Source organism: Leopardus geoffroyi, chromosome C1, assembly GCF_018350155.1.
Source record: "Leopardus geoffroyi isolate Oge1 chromosome C1, O.geoffroyi_Oge1_pat1.0, whole genome shotgun sequence".
In the NCBI taxonomy this organism is placed as follows: Eukaryota; Metazoa; Chordata; class Mammalia; order Carnivora; family Felidae; genus Leopardus; species Leopardus geoffroyi.
The window spans coordinates 80,263,884-80,281,031 of record NC_059328.1 but is presented as its reverse complement, the minus strand read 5'-3'; the positions used below and the strand labels follow the sequence as shown (position 1 = coordinate 80,281,031).

At 38.9% G+C, this 17,148-nt stretch overlaps 1 protein-coding gene across 1 annotated transcript in view; it reads right to left on the bottom strand.

Moving 5' to 3' along the window:
• ABCD3 (ATP binding cassette subfamily D member 3) overlaps window positions 1-14,478 on the bottom strand; it is a 76,882-nt gene extending 62,404 nt beyond the window's left edge. Inside the window, exon 1 of the mRNA XM_045478354.1 lies at window positions 14,352-14,478. Coding sequence (XP_045334310.1) covers window positions 14,352-14,461 — 110 coding nt within the window. The 5' untranslated portion in view covers window positions 14,462-14,478. The remainder of the gene's footprint in view (window positions 1-14,351) is intronic.
• Between the last annotated feature and the right edge of the window lie 2,670 nt (window positions 14,479-17,148).

The following is a 17,148-nucleotide window of genomic DNA, read 5'->3' as shown; positions in this document are numbered from 1 at the left end:
TTTTACTTTTGCCTCTTGGAATATTGACCTGAGACTACCACATGAGGAAACTGGTCAAGCCTACTGGATAATAAAAAGTTACTTAGATGAGAACCAAGGCACCTACTACCCAAGCCACCAGCCGGCACCATCAGCCAGAAAGAAGTAAAGCCATCTTGAATCTTCCTGTGCAGCCAATCCTCTAGTTGAATGCAGCCTCATAAGCAAACCCAGACAAAACGAGCCACCCACAGAATTGTGGCAAAAAGCCATTAAATTGTGGGGTGGTTTTTTATGCAACAATAGATAACTGACATAAATAAAGAGATACACTTGGGAAAAGTCATGGGTCAACAAAATAAAAATATTTTTGAAATGTATAATAGACATATCAAATACGTTTACAAAATGGTAAAGTTTACACATCAAAAAACCTGTGTGCTGCAACAAAAGCAGTGCTTAGAGAAGACTTTATAACCTTAACTGCACACTCTAGGGAAAACAAAGTCTGGAAATTCGTATCTCTCAGAACATTAGAAAAATAAAATTAACTGAAGAAAGTGTAAAGAATGAAAGAATACAGAAAGGAAAACAATAATGAAGTAAGAAACAGACACTAAATAGAGGTAAAGCAAAACTGAAAGCTGGATTTTTTTTTTAAACTTCACACATTTTACAAACTTATGGCAAGAAGACTAATCAAAAAAAAAAAAAAAAAAAAGGCAATCATACACTGATCCAGATTAGAAGCAATCTTCATCAAAATCCCAACATGCTGCTCTTAAACTTTATATAGAAGTAATACATAGTGGAAAGAGTTGATAACTGAGGCACATTTTATATTTCATTTATAAGATCCACTACATTCATAAAATAGAGTTCTACCAAAGCATCTATAAAATAGCATTAAATATTCACTTGTGGTAAATCAATAGGTTCATAATGACACTTAAGAACAACTCATTGGTCACCTTCAGAGAACAAGGGAACTGACGGATTATTTTGAAAACTGGTAAATTAAGAATCATGTATCTATCCTACCTTTCCTAATTGAATTGTACCACTGGGTAACCAAATAGTAAAGAAAAGTTTCTTATTATGGAAGCATTCCACCTTACAAATAAAGAATGACAATTCAAATATCACCATATTACAAGCCATAATAAATGCACTGATCAAGGCATCAGGCAACAATGGCTGCTAAAAATCACAAAAAGAGAAACAACCAGACACTACATACATCTTGATGGAGAGTATCTCTCAACACCTAGAAGTATTCTTGTCCAAAAAAATAAAAAATAAACAAAATCTAAACTTTGATGAAGCTTTTAGATCCAACTACTAATTTACAGGAAATACAGAGAATGAAGAAAAATGTATGCAATCAGTGCAATCTACAAACTGTAAGAAAGGGGCAAGACAAAAAGCAAGCAGGACATATAGATTAAGAGAGACAAGAAAACACACAACAATGCTTAGGAATGCACCTCTGGACAATAAAATTAAAAAAGAGATGTACAGACGCAATTACTATAGAAGTCAGGATAGCAATTATATAGCAAGGGAGAGGAATGGGCTGTGATTGGAAGGGGCACATGGAAGGCTTCTGGAGTGGCTGGCAAAGATTTATTTCTAGACCTGTGTGTATTTACAAGGGTGTTTATCTTAAAAGCAAAAAGTCATTAAGTTATGTATGTGTTTTTATGCAGTTTTCTTTATCTGTAGGGTAATATAAAATAAAAAGGCATTAGAAATCTTAGACTATTTCGTGATGATTCCAGTATTTTAGTATCAACATTTGCCATAAAATTTTAACAATTAATTTTGCATTTAACCTCAGACTTTTTTTTTTTTTTAACTCCTGAGTGATTACTGACTATTCTTTTGAATCTAAGCCCACCTGAAGGATTTGATAAAAATGCTTTATTCTTTTACCTTCCACATGGCTAATTCAAACTGAAACACTCTCATAATCAGGTACCATTTTTACCTGACTCATCACTGGTAAAACGAAGATAGTAAAACAACTATCCCAAAAGACCATTTGTAAGGAATAAATGTAAAATACTTAGAACAATGCTGAAAATATGGTAAGTGCTCAATAAATAGTTAATAGTCATACCTCCAGCTTCATGTCTTCACAGTCTGTTCTCAAATCATAACTCCATTAACTCCATGCCCTTGCTCATGCTGTTTTCCCCACACAGAAGACATTCTACCCCTACCGCCCCCCCCCCCCCCACCCATTAGCAAAACACTAAAATCTCTTTAAGTCAGACTCAAATGTGAAGTCTCCCAGGGTAACAACAGATACCAAGTTAGCTGAATATGCTTTGATGAGCTTTATTTTCAATTTTATACTAATTTAATTGCATTCATTCAGGGCTGTTAATCTAGCAAAAGGATTATTAATGCATGTTTCTAAACAAACAAAAAAAACACTTAAGGGCCCCTTGGTGGCTCAGTCGGTTCAGCCTCAGACTTTGGCTCAGGTCATGATCTCATGATTCATGAGTTCAAGCCCCGTGTCGGGCTCTGTCCTGACAGCTCAGCCAGAGCCTAGAGCCTGCTTCAGATTCTGTGTCTCCCTCTCTCTGCCTATACCCCACTTGCATGCTCTCTCTCTCTCAAAAATAAACATTTTATAAACTTTAATAAATAAAAATAAACCATTTTTAAACACACTCACTATGGTTTTACTTAAGAAGACTTCAAATGCTCTTACTACGTACATTAGCTCCCACTGAAGAGTACAACCATCACTTAGTAAAAGAATTTTATCCTTGCATTTATGCAAGGCTGGATCATTGACAGAAATGCCTAAAACAAAAGTGATTTCTTCATAAAAAGACTGTCATAATGAGAGCAATGTTCTTAAGCAAGGGCCTGATGTGAAATTTTTTGTAGAAATGACTAGAAATGCCATTTTTAAACAACTCTAACATTCCATGCAAATCATTGCAAAAGAAATAACAGAGAAATACAGTACCCATTTTTATAAAATTCAATTTGGCATATATAATTGCAAAGAAAACTGTAAAGAGCCTATCTTTCTTCTTCATAATTCCACCTTGTATTTTATTGTAATAGATTAGAAGGTAATGATATTCTTCAGGTCATGGATGAGAGTGACAATGATGTGGGGGGGGGGGGGTGGAATTACAATTTATCCAAATGGACAACATGGTATCAGTTATCAGAAATGGTAAATTCTAAGAACAAGCACAAGTTCACCAAAAAGTCATGGGAACCAAATTCATTCCCTTCTCTGAAGGGATCACGAAAATTCTGTAACCTTGTTTACTATGCTACAAAGCATTTGACGATGGCCCAAATCAGGAGTTCTCCACCTTTTCCACGCAAAAGAAACCAATGCCACATACAGCTCTAAGGTCTCATTTTCACAGCTCCATGACCAGAAAAGAAAGACCCTCCAGCAGTAACAACTTAAAGGACTTTAACTGGCCCAGTATGGATTAGATTCCTTGCCCTACCGTCAGAGTGCCAGGTCATTACTGGAAGGAAAGGTGTGAAAAGTGCTCGGTAAGTTGAAGATGAGAACCAATCCAACACCCAAAGAGTATCAATTAAAGAAAGGTTACAGAGGTATAAATCCACTGTTCTATACTTGGTCCTATCCAATAACTTAAATTTATTGAGAAAATATACAGAAGGAATATTAATTAAATGAGCAGGATCAAAAAGAAAAAATTTAGAGTAAGTGGTATGTCCAAAGATAAGCATAAATACCTGCACCCAGTTTTAATTAAAAAAAAAAAAAAATCAAATACAACAACAGGTTAAGGAAGGCAAATGGAGGGAAAACAACTGTGTAAAGCTAAATATGAGTGAAGAGTATTGACGACTGTCACAAATATAAATGTAATTCCCCTGATTTTAACAAAGCTTAGGATCACTAAGCAGATAACAAGCCATTCCACTCTGTGTCAGTCAGACTACACTTAAAATAATAAACTGAGTTTTAGACTTCTTTAAGAGGTGGAGAAATGAGTATCATATTCAGAAAGCAGCAACGGAAAAAATACAGAGGCCTAGTAACTTAAATACCTTCCAAACTCTGAGAGTAAATGATTCTATCAATTCAAAAAGGCTTCTTGAGGAGATTTTCAGGGGCACCTTTGAGGAAATTTTTAGGAAGGCTCGACAGTTTTTGAGAACCCAACAGTGGCATGTTTTGCTATCCTTTTAGTTTTCCTTTAGCAAGCATAGGGAACTAAAGCCATCTTTTATTTATTCAGTTGGGTTCCAGAGACTACTAAGTTAAAGACATTTTCCGATTTAATCCTCACAACCACTGATTTAAGTACTATTATTATCCTATTATTAATACTATAGTATTAAGTACTATTATTATCCTGCAGGTGAGAATACTGACGCTCAGAGGCTGAGTAAAACGTACAAGGTTATAGATGTAGTGAACAGATGCATAAAAACGTGAACCCGTGTCTAACTCCAAAGACCACGTTTTATACTAAGCCAAAATGACTCCATAATAAAGATCAAGTTGCTGCATGTACAAATGTGCATTCTTGCAAATTAAAATAATCTTGTGACATTATTTTACACCTCTGAAGTACTAAAACAAATTCAAACACCCTTTAATGATGATTAGAGAATTAAATTTGGACTCATTCCATGGTATTCTATGGCACAACTCTTGAAAAGTAACACGTGTAATTTGTGTAGCACCAGAATGTTCACACTCTTTCCGTAAACACTAAGAAAAGTTCATAAGCTTTAATTGTATAATCGCATTTCTGGCAATTTATTCCAAGGAAATAATTCTGCAGAGACAGAAATGTTTACCTGCAAATATATTTAGTATTGTCTAGAAAAATTACAGAAGCAAACTAGATGCCCAAAATAAATTATGATACAGTCACAGGGAGGAGTATTTACGTACTTCTTTAAAATTATAGTTATTATGGGGCGCCTGGGTGGCGCAGTCGGTTAAGCGTCCGACTTCAGCCAGGTCGCGATCTCGCGGTCCGTGAGTTCGAGCCCCACATCAGGCTCTGGGCTGATGGCTCAGAGCCTGGAGCCTGCTTCCGACTCTGTGTCTCCCTCTCTCTCTGACCCTCCCCCGTTCATGCTCTGTCTCTCTCTCTGTCTCAAAAATAAATAAAAACGTTAAAAAAAAATAAAATAAAAAAAATAAAATTATAGTTATGAAGTTAATGATGAAACATAGGGAAGATGTCTACATGTTAAATGAAAACAGCAAAACACATACATTATAATTATGTAAAACTATATGCATATAAATGAGAAATAAGAGGTAATAAAAACAATATGTATGTTATAGTGATAACATTATGGATAATTTATTTTTTTAATTGTCTTTAATGTTTCCACTGTATTGTTCCACTGTATTGTAACTGTGAAAAACAGATTATAAAATAATACCATTTTTATAAATTTCTAAGACTTGTTTTACCAATGCATATAAAAGGGGTCAGCTCCTAAATGGCTCATAATATACTTAAAAAAAAAACATTCATAGCAAGAAAAATTTGTTAAAGATAAAAGTAACCACAGCCCTAAGAAATGAGCATCTCAGAAACAGAGTCATTCAACAATTTTTATCTGAGAGCCTACTATATGCCAGACATAGTTCTAGCCACTGAGGTTGTATCAATAAACAAAACAGACAAAAATTGCTGCCCTCATGGAGCTTACATCCTAAAGGCAGAGACATATAATAAACAAGATAAATATGTAAAATAAATATCACATTTGACTGATAAGGAAAAGCTGGGAAAGTGGACAGTATGTGTATCGAGAATGCTTTTGTAAACTGAATGACATTGAAAGGTCTCCCTGAGAAGTTATCTGAAGAAAGACTGAAAAAGGGGAAGGAGTTAGCAGTGTGGTACCTGGGGAAAGAGCATATCAGGCAAGGCAACAGCAAGTACAAAAAGCCTTGAAAACGAATGCCTGGCCAGTGATGCTAATGTGCCAGAAACTGAGAAGTGTAATTAATTAAAGAGTTTGTACTCAGTCCCTGCCCAATAGACCCCAGACAGCTCTACTGTTCTGAGAACACTGCTTCTGGACTTGACCTGCATTAGTTGGTTTCAGTACACAGATGCTTTTCTTGGCAAATTCCTTCAGGTCTTTCGCTTAACCACCATCTATCTTTTTATTCTGAGGTTCTAAATGGGGCCTAAAAACTCCATTCATAGTTCATCCCAAGAGTCTTATGCAGCTCCAGCCCCTCACCCGACTCATACTTGAACTTTGCAAAACATTTAGTGGGCCTGTCAAACTGAGCAAAGGGAAGCCAGCCCCTTCTAGAGCTTGATTTGAAAGGAACAGATCTCAGGAAGGAAAGAAAGCTGAATTTGAAGTATGCAGGAAAGCTGTAAAGTTAGTGGGGAGGGAGTACAGGGAGTAGAAGCTAGAGATATGAGAATATCCAAAAGGTACAGAGAAGATCTAGCAACAGGCCACATAGCTGAGGCTCAGGGAAAAATAGTCAACAAACTTAAAACAGTGGAAATATCAAAGGAATTTATAAATAAAAGAATGTCTCCATTTTAAGCTGTTCGCTATGCTGAGATATAATTCCTGCCACCACTCCCAAATTTTCAATAAAACTCTATCACAATTACCTGCTTTGTGGCTGATACTTTATAGGAATCAAGGCAGATACTAAAAAGACAGGTTCAAGAGACAAGATGAAAAAATAAAAAAGAGAGACCATGTAAATGGGATCTAAAACAGCTTTTGCAAAGTGAAGGAAACTATCAACAAAACAAAAAGGCAGCCTGCTGAATGGGAGAAGATACTTGCAAATGATATATCTGATAATATCCTAAATATATATATAAAAAAAAAAAAAAACTACAACTCAACAACCAAAAAAAAAAAATTAAAAAAAAAAACAAAAAAAGACAAAAAACAAATAATCCAATTAAAAATGGGCAGAGGATCTGAATAGACATTTTTCCAAAGAAGACATACAAATGGCCAACAGACACATGAAAAGATGATCAACATCACTAATCAGGCAAATGCAAATCAAAACCACAAGAGGGGCGCCTGGGTGGCTCAGTCAGTTCAGTGTCCAACTCTTGATTTCGGCTCAGGTCATGGTCTCACAATTTATGTGTTCCGTTCCACATCTGGCTCTGTGCTGGGGGTGTGGAGCCTGCTTGGGGTTCCTTCTCTCTCAAAATAGATGGATAAACATTTAAAACAAACAAAAAACAACAACAAACCACAATGAAATACCACCTTATACCTGTCACTATGGCTAAAATCAAAACAACAAAAAATAACAAGTGTTGTCAAGGATGCGGAGAAAAGGGAACCCTCATGCATTGTTGGTAGAATGTAAATTGGTATAACCACTGTGGAAAACAGTATGGAGGTTCCTCAAAATATTAGAAATAGAAATACCATATGATCCATTAATTCCACTACTGAGTATTTACCCATGGAAAACAAAAACACTAACTCAAAAATATACATGCAGGACGCCGGGGTGGCTCAGTTGGGTAAGCGTCCAACTCAGCTCAGGTCATGATCTTGTGGTTTGTGGGTTCAAGCCCCACGTCCAGTTCAGAGCTTGGAGCCTGCTTCAGATTCTGTCTCCCTCTCTCTCTGCCCCTCCCCTACTTGCGCTCTCTCTCAAAAATAAACATTAAAAAAAAAGATACATGCACCCCTATGTTTATTGCAGCATTATTTACAACAGCCAGATATGAACACAACCTAAGCACCCACTGATAGATGAATGGATAAAGTTGTGGTACACACACACACACACACACACACACACACACACACACACACACGAGTATTACTCAGCCATAAAAAAGGAGATTTTGCCATTTGAGACAACATGGATGCACTCAGACAACAGTGTGCTAAGTGAAATAAATCAGGGAAAGACAAAAACCATATGATTTTACTTATATGCGGGCTCCAAAAAAAAAAAAAAACCACACAAATAAACAAAAAGCAGAAACAGACTCATACACAGAGAGATCTGAATGTAGCCAGAGGGATAGGAGTGGAGTGCGGGGGATGGGTAAAATGGGTGAAGGGGAGTGGAAAGTACAGGCTTCCAGTTATGGGATAAATAAGTCACAGGGATAAAAGGTACAGCACAGGGAATATAGTCAATGGTATTGTAACAGCATTGTACGGTGACAGTAGCTACACTTGTGATGCAAAGCATAACTAATAAACTTGTAAAATCACTATGTTGTAAAACAGTAACTAATGTAACACTGTATGTCAACTATACTTAGAGTTAAAATATATATATGTATATGTGTATATGTATATGTGTGTATACACATATACATATTAGAGGTGCCTGGCTGGTTCAGTTGGAAGAGCATGTGACTCTTGATCTCAGAGTCATGGGTTTGAGCCCCTCATTGGGCATAGAGTAATTACAAATAAGACCTTTAAAAAAAATAAATTAAAAAAAAATGAAAATATATATTTTAAAATTAAAAAAATAAGTAATAAAATAAAACAGAGCAGAGACAAAAAAGTGAAATAAGGTGTAATTAAGAAAAACACAATCTCCCTGAAACTCCTCAAAAATATTTGGGGGAGGAAACAGTGTTCCCACCATCTATATAGACTGGGCTCTGAAAAGGATAAAGGATCACTCTATAAGCTGGTTTACTTAGCTATACCCTGATAGCTGACAACTAGTTCACACCCAGTCAAGCAATTAAAAATGCCTCACCTTTTGCACATATGAAGCTGGAGAGATTCCCAGCCAGGCTTGCAGATGTCAGATCTCACTGTGCTCCCAGCCTAATGACCTTTTGCAGAAGCCCCTCAATAAAATGGTTTGATCCAAAGGAAAAGGTATGCTAAATTCATGCTTCAGAAAGTTAAAAGAATCATTATTTAGATCATCCAGAGTTGCTGAATGATATTTCACGAAAAGGGTGACTCTAACCTAAACCCTAAAGGATAAGAGCTGAAAAACAGAAAATATAGAGATATTCCAAGGATGGTTAATACGAATAAAGCTTCAAAACCTAGAATGAGTGTGGCCTGTTCAGAGAACGGTGCAAAACTGCCTATTTGGAACACGGAGTACTCATTGGCAGGCAATGGCAGATAAGATTAGCCAGGTAAGGTGAGACCAGGTGAGGGAAGGCTCTGAAATTCAGGATGAGAAATCTGAACTTGACAAGCATTCATGGGAAGGGAAAGAAACTGCTTTGTTCTGTTTTTGTTTTTCGTGTTTTTTTTTTAAAGATCATAAAATACTACAGCAGTGCAGACTGGTGTCTTTGTCTGCCCTCTAAAATTGGCTCATAATTTCCCACTCATGTAATTTCTACCCATGTTTTTACTGATCCTACATCTCCAACTGTCTATCAGACAATTACACTTAAAAATTCTTCAACTACCCTATGTAATTTGTGTACCCCATAAAACACTTAATTGTCTATCCTGTAACATATGCAAACTAGGAATTTAAGAATGACACAGTACATGCCCTCAAGAGACTCAATATGATGCAGGCAGAAGCCAAGAAAACAAACTAGTACAATACAGAGTGCAGAGTGCTAACTACTAAAGTCATGAAATGCTTAGAGTATCATTAGAGCAAAGGACAACATCAATTTGGAAATCAGGAAAAGACAGAAAACACCTAAGAGAAAGTGTTAACTGGATTGAGTTTTGAAAGAAAATAAACACCAAAGGGTAGGGGAGAAGTAGTGGGGATGACAGTTATTGCAATCAAACTGCAAAGGCTGAGCAAACTCTCCTACTCAGAACTGCTATTCATTTGGCTGGATGAGGATAAGAAGCAGTATGAAAGAACCAGATCATGAACACGATTTTCTCATGATAAGAATTTTGCATTTTAGAGGGGCACCTAGGTGGCTCAGTTGGTTAAGCATCCAACTTCAGCTCAGGCCATGATCTCACAGTTCGTGGTTCGAGCCCCAAGTCTGGCTCTGCACTGACCACATGGAGCCTGCTTGGGATTCTCTCTCTCCCTCTGCCTCTCACCCACTCGTTTTCTTTCTCTCTCTCTCTTTCTCTTTCTCTCTCTCTGTCTCTCAAAATAAACATCAAAAAAAATTTTTTTTAATTTTAAAAAAGAATTTTGTATTTTAGAAGAGCCAAAAGACTTTAATGAAGGAATAACATGATCATATTTGTGTTTCTTAAAAAGAGTTCTGGTGGCAGTGGAAGTTGGATTAAAAAGGAACCACAAAGCATCTTCATATCACAAAATGCAACAAAAATCTGATAAAGGCTGCTATTAACGTTCAATTTATCTGCAGTTATCCATTCCTACCCCCTTTCTGGGCTTAGCTCATATTCTTCATAAAACCTTCCCTAACTTTTCTCAAACACATTAGTCTCCCCTTTCTCAGAACTTCTAAGGCATATCTGTCTGTACAATGCATTCTGTAACCACCTTACATTTTTAACTAACTTGCATTTAAATTTCTTCTCCCTAACAAAAATGTATCCTTTCTAAGATGTCATATTTTTTTGAAGTTTATTTATTTAGTTTGAGAGAGAAAGAGAGAGTGCAAGCAGGGGAGGGGCAGAGAGAAAGGGAGAGATAGAATCCCAAGCAGGCTCCACACTGTCAGCACAGAGTCTGACACCGGACTTGAACTCACAAACCATGGGATCATGACCTGCATCAAAATCAAGACTGAGCCACCCAGGCATCCCTGTCATACATTTTTTTAATGTGTATGTAATACATACACATACACACACACACACACACACACACACACACACACTCCATCCCACAACATTCTGAAACCCATTAATTTCCTTTCAACTGAATATGCGTTCTCCTTTATCCATAAATAAAGATTCCACTATTCCCCATAAATAATAAATAAAATAAAATGTATGACTAAGCAAAATTAAGGTGAAAAAAGTTAGTATACTGTAGTGAGGGATGAACACAAGGCAACTTTCTAGGAAGATGAAAATGTTCTCATTTATGATAGGGGTATGTTACATTGTTGTACTGCATTTACGTAAAAAATGTATAAGCAAGATTTATACTGTTCAATATATAAATTTACCTAAAAATCTGTAAAAATAAGGAGTGGGAGGCAAGGGGCTATAGATGAAACATGAATGGCAGAATGTTGATGGTACTTCTTCAGTGAAGTGTATATATAGGTAGTTATTCTGCTTACTTTGAAAAAACTGCATTAACAAAACTAAAAAATAACTCAGGAAGTTAAATTACTTGTTCTCCTAATGTTTGGAATAATGTGACATTATAACTTTTAAAGTGGCTTTTCTAGCTCTATTACCTATTTGATTCTAAGGGATATCTTCTAAGACAAACTTATTATTAAGCACAGATGAGGAGCGCCTGGGTGGCTCAGTCGGTTGGGCGTCCGACTTCCGCTCAGGTCATGACCTCGTGGTCCCTGAGTTCGAGCCCCGCATCGGGCTCTGGGCTGACAGTTCGGAGCCTGGAACCTGTTTCGGATTCTGTGTCTCCCTCTCTCTCTGACCCTCCTCTGCTCATGCTCTGTCTCTCTCTGTCTCAAAAATAAATAAATGTTAAAAAAAAAATTTTTTTTTTTAATTTTAAAAAATAATAAAAGCACAGGTGAAAAAAGGTCAAGCAGCCACAGGTTCCTTAATTAGCACCAGATAGGAAAATTAATTAGCCCTGTTACAAACGATGCCCAAAAAGCCAGTAAAATATAAAGTCAGAATTTTCTAATCTTCTAATCTTCAAACTGTGCAGCCAAAGATAGCATCTGAAAGATCTCCAAAAGTTTCTGGAAATATAACATCTACAAAAATAGACTCAATGCCATTCTTAATGGTTTTAAAGTAATTCACTTACTTTATCTCAGTAATTTAAACATCATGCTTATCTGCTCTTAATTTGCATTCTCCTCTCACAAAATATTTAATGTGGAAAATAAAGATTTTCCTTACTCATGCCAATACACAAGGTTAACAATCTTCTGTTCAGTAAATTAACTGTTGCATAATTTAATCCCCCAAAAAGTTTACTAAGTTTCTCAAAAAAGATAGTTTTAACGCATTTTACAATAAAATGTAAATAATAAAAACACCTAAAATTCAGTAAAACCATTTCTATTGTATTGTTTTGCTACTATTTCCCAGGAGATTATATTTAAAACTTTCCTTACTCGGGGCCCCTGGGTGGCTCAGTCGGTTAATCGTCCGACTTCGGCTCAGGTCATGATCTCACTGCACTTGGGCTCAAGCCCCGCCTCAGGCTCTGTGCTGACAGCTCAGAGCCTGGAGCCTGTTTCTGATTCTGTGTCTCCCTCTGTCTCTCTCTCTCAAAAAATAAGTAAATGTAAAATAAAATAACATAACATAAAATAAAATAAAACTTTCCTTACTCAATGATCTATGGTCTTATAAATCAGGAGCCACCTAAACTGTAACTGTAAAGGACATGAAGAGATGCTGAGATGCTGATAATATTCTTATCTGGGTACAGATCTGAAGGCTAATTACATGGGTGAGTTCTATCTGTAAAAATCTTGAAGCTCTCCACTTATGTGTACTTTTCTATATTACAGACAAACACATTACACATGTAATACTCTGATAAAACAAAGTAAGCCAGATCTGTTAGAGCTGTCCTCAAATCCCCTACCTGACACTAAAATACCTGTTCTATGCACTGAAACATTTCTCTAATAAAATTCAACGCTATTTTATAGCATTTAACATTTTTACATATTCCAGATAACAACTTCCATTTCCACCTGGGAGCTCAGAAAGCATACAATCCAATAGAAAAAAAACTGTTTATATTTTCCAGAATAAATCATTTTAAAAGCAAATTGAATAGAAGAAAAGTAAATTGGGGCTGTATTGTCTGGACAAAGATGCAGATCATTTTCAACTTTGTTAATCAAATTTAGAAAGGAAAAGAAAGACCATCACTTCAAACCTTAGTAAGATAGGGAAGACTTCTAGGAGAACGTTAGTAAACGCTTCATGAAAGGAAGGTCACTTCTTAGTGATTTAGTCCTAAGTCTACTACTAGTCAGACATTTTAAGCAAAACAAAAACAAGAGGCAACAGTACCTGCCCAGGGAGATGAATGAAATAAAATACATGAAAGCGGTATGCCAAGATTTAACATGGAATATCCAATGAATGGCAAGAAAGCTTGGGAAGTAACCTTTCCTCATTCATTTGCTGAAGCCAAGTGTCTCCCAGTTAATAAAAAATTATGTCTGTAACCCCACAACAGTAACTCAATACTCTTTTCCTTCCTCTTATCTTACAATCGCCCAAAGTTAAAGCTAAACCTTAAGATTCTCTCGAGGAGAAAGCAGCGGAATATAATCAAAAAGGATCTTGATCCTCAGCTAAATCACACTTTGACCGGGGCGCCTGGGTGGCGCAGTCGGTTAAGCGTCCGACTTCAGCCAGGTCACGATCTCGCGGTCCGTGAGTTCGAGCCCCGCGTCAGGCTCTGGGTTGATGGCTCAGAGCCTGGAGCCTGTTTCCGATTCTGTGTCTCCCTCTCTCTCTGACCCTCCCCTGTTCATGCTCTGTCTCTCTGTGTCCCAAAAATAAATAAACATTGAAAAAAAAAATTTTTTTAAAAATAAATCACACTTTGACCTTCCACCTCAAGAGCCAGGGGAGGGAAACTTGCTTTCCAAATACTACGGAACCACTTGAGACTTTCCGGATGAAATGCCAGGGAGTTTCACTGACCCACCTCCATGGGGAAACCACTTTACAAAAGCAATCTTGCCAAATGGACCCAGGATAGTTGGCAGGAACCATCATCACGACTTTCAACAGCAACTACTAGGGAATCCTGTCAAGCCCCAGCCAAGTGACTGAGACAATAGCCTCCAGCCTGGCGAGTACAGTCCTTAGTCTCAAATCATACATACACGTCCACAAGGCAAACCCACGGTCTCTCAGGAAATGAGATGACAAAACTAGAACATACCCAGAAAGTTGGCACAGCAGGTGGGCTGGGGGCAACAGCCTCGCAGCCGGGGCACAAGAATGCCAGCGGGCGCTGGAGAAAGATTCACACTCCTGGAGGCAGTGAAAAGGCACAGAGAGCACTGGAAACGAGGCCCCGGGGCAGAGGCACAGGTTTGCTAGAGGGTGTGGGGAGTCACATCCCGGGGGCAGAGTGCGGGGCGCAGGGAACACTGGGGACAACAGCGCCGCAGGGAAACCCAGACACCCTGACATTGGAACCTGGCAGCAGCCGTGGCCGGCCTCTACGCTTGACCCCGCCGGGCAAAGGTACCCGCCACTCGGCGCCAGGAGAGAAGGGAGAGCGCGCGGGGCGCGCCCGCTCGGGCCCGGGAAGGCGGCGCGGCCAGGGGCCTTCTTACCCGTGCAGGCCGAGGGCGCGGCGCCTCTTGTGAAGCAGGCAGAGCAACAGGAGCGCGGCCCCGGCCAGCGTGGAGTTTCGCGCCGTCAAGTACTTGCTGAAGGCCGCCATAGCACCGCCAGTGCAAGCGAGCCGGGAACGGGAACGCGGCGGCAGCGACTGCGGCGGCAGCGGACACCCTAGTGCAGGAAGCGCGGGGCAGACTGGGAGGAGAGGGGCGCGCGGAGGGAGGGCGGTGCCGGCCGCGCAGGACCGCCCCCTAGCGCGCGCCGCCGCGTCGTCCGCGCGCTGGAGCCCACCACTGACTTCAGCTCGGCGGGAGCGCGCGCGGGCGCCACGGAGGCCGGAACAGTCCTGGGATGCTTTCTGCGCACGCGCGGACCCCCGCAGAGTCGCCCGGATTGCCGGCGCGGAGACGCTGTGGCTGTTTGGTCTGGTGCTCGTTAGTTCTCCCCGGCCTGGTTGCTTCCCTTGTTTCACCTCTACTCCCACCTCCGCACACACCGACCTTTCCCAAGAACTGGAAAAGCGAGCCTGTCCTGCACCGGACCTGGTGGGACCTGCCACTCCACCTCCCCGTTTCCCCCCCTGCAGGGTGAAGGGCCGTTACCACCCTCTTAAAGGAGCGCAGGAAGAAGGGGAATGGCCCCATCACAGAACATTTACACAAAACCGAAGGCACCGTAATTATTCAGACGAAAATAACCGTCGGAAACTCCTAAGAGATATAGGAAAATGTGGGAAGAAGGACTACAAATCGAGAACCTTTTTACAAGCCAGTTTTTCTACGCCAAGGGTTATAATCTCTAGCGGACTGTGGAATCAGTTTGGTAGATTGAGACCATCTGTGTGTCTATGTGTGTTGGAGAGAGATCGGTAAGGATAGACGACAGAAAAATCTCATAGTGCATCACATGTAAACGAGTTGTTTTGAGAAGTTTTTATTCCAGTCTTGTATCCATGTGTCCCAAGCAGTGATAAAGTGTATTTCTTTAATGTGGGTCTGATCAAACAAAAAGTTTGAGAAACACTGTTCTTTGCAAAGGGACATTCAGAAATAACAATCGTGCGTTGTGGGAGCGTTGGCCTTACTCCCAGAATCAGAAGGGCATTACAGATTACAGCATTCTTCTGGCTGGCACTATGCTGCAGAAATCATTATCCCTAGCATTTAGACTGGCATATGTACAGTAACTTAGTGAATCCTTGTCTTCGGTTGAAGAAGCTGGAGTCAGAAAATAAATGCATAAAACCTTGCATAATAAAAACACATTGAAATAGCCTACGTGTTAAAGTAGCCCATATTAAAGTAGCCCACAAAACTTTTCCTAGGTGTTTTCCCAGTATAAACTGGGAGATAACCTAATACAGATTACAAGAATCACAAAGCGGGGGGGGGGGGGGGGGGGGGGGGGGGGTTAACTGTTTACATTTTTCGAAGGTGGAGCTTTCTACTAAATTCTCCATTTGGCATGTAGACATTTTCATTACCTCATTCAACAATTAGGCAATTTGGTACGCACAGAGGATACAAAGATAAACAGATCACAATCCCTGTTCTCCAAAGGCTGGTAGAGGAGGAAAAAATATGAAAAAAAAAAATATTTTTTTAAATCTTTTTTAATGTTTATTTATTTTTGAGAGAGAGAGAGAGTGTGAACAGGAGAGGACAGACAGAGTTGGAGACAGAATCAGAAGCAGGCTCTAGACCCTCAGCTATCAGCACAGAGCCTGACGTGGGGTTTGAACCCACAAACGGTGAGATCATGACCTGAGCTGATATTGGATGCTTAACCGACTGAGACACCAGGTGCCCCTGAAAAAAATTATAAATATGTAAGTATCACATTAAAGGTATGGACAAAGCACTATGACAGCATGAAAAAAGAAAATGTTTAGTTTTGACTAGGATTTTCAATTAGGGCTTGACAGAAAATGATTTTGTAGCTGAATCCTAAAGGACCAGAGAAAGAGCCATGCAAGAGGACAAGAGGGAATATTACTAATTCACCAATAAATTGCACAGTAATATGAAAGTGTTAGGAACCATGAGAGAAAGTGACATATTATCTTGAAGTTTGTAGCAATGAAGGAAGGGCATGCAAGTTTAGAGGAAAGATATATTTAGGAAATAGACTACAGATCAGAGGAAAGATAAAAATGACTCATTGGGCAAGATATTCTAAAAGGTACCCTTGTTCAAAAAGCATAAGCGATTCTAAAAAAATGAAGTTAGTTAATGTGTGTTCAAATAATTTTAGCTGTTCATAAAGCCCATCTGGTAAAACCACAAAGGATAAACCTGTAACCCAACAAAGTTAAGTTTATTAACTTGCTACAGAGAGGATGCCACACAGCAGAGGAATTACGGGTGTGTCTCCAAAAAAAAAAAAAAAAAGGAAGAAATGGGGGTCATTATACTATTAGAAGAAAGGAGTTTAGATAAAATCTAAATGAAACAGTATTTAATAGACTCAGAGCAAATCAGATCTGTATATAAAGAGTTAATAATCAGACCTGAGTTGAGAAGTCTACTCTGGGTTCTATTCCCTTAGTAACTTAAATTTAAGAGCAATGTAGAATGTTGTGTCCAAAAACCCCTTTTCTGAAACTCAGAGGCAGCTTCTCCAAGTCAAAGTGACTTACTTCGATGGTTTACATCTCCCTCTCTCTCACTAATATGAGTTTGAAACAACAGAGTTTCTGACAACTTAAGATTTTACAGAACAAATTTCCTCAGTACATGCCCTCTGATAATTAACCAAAGCAATTTTTCAGGTCCACACTTTATAATAGTT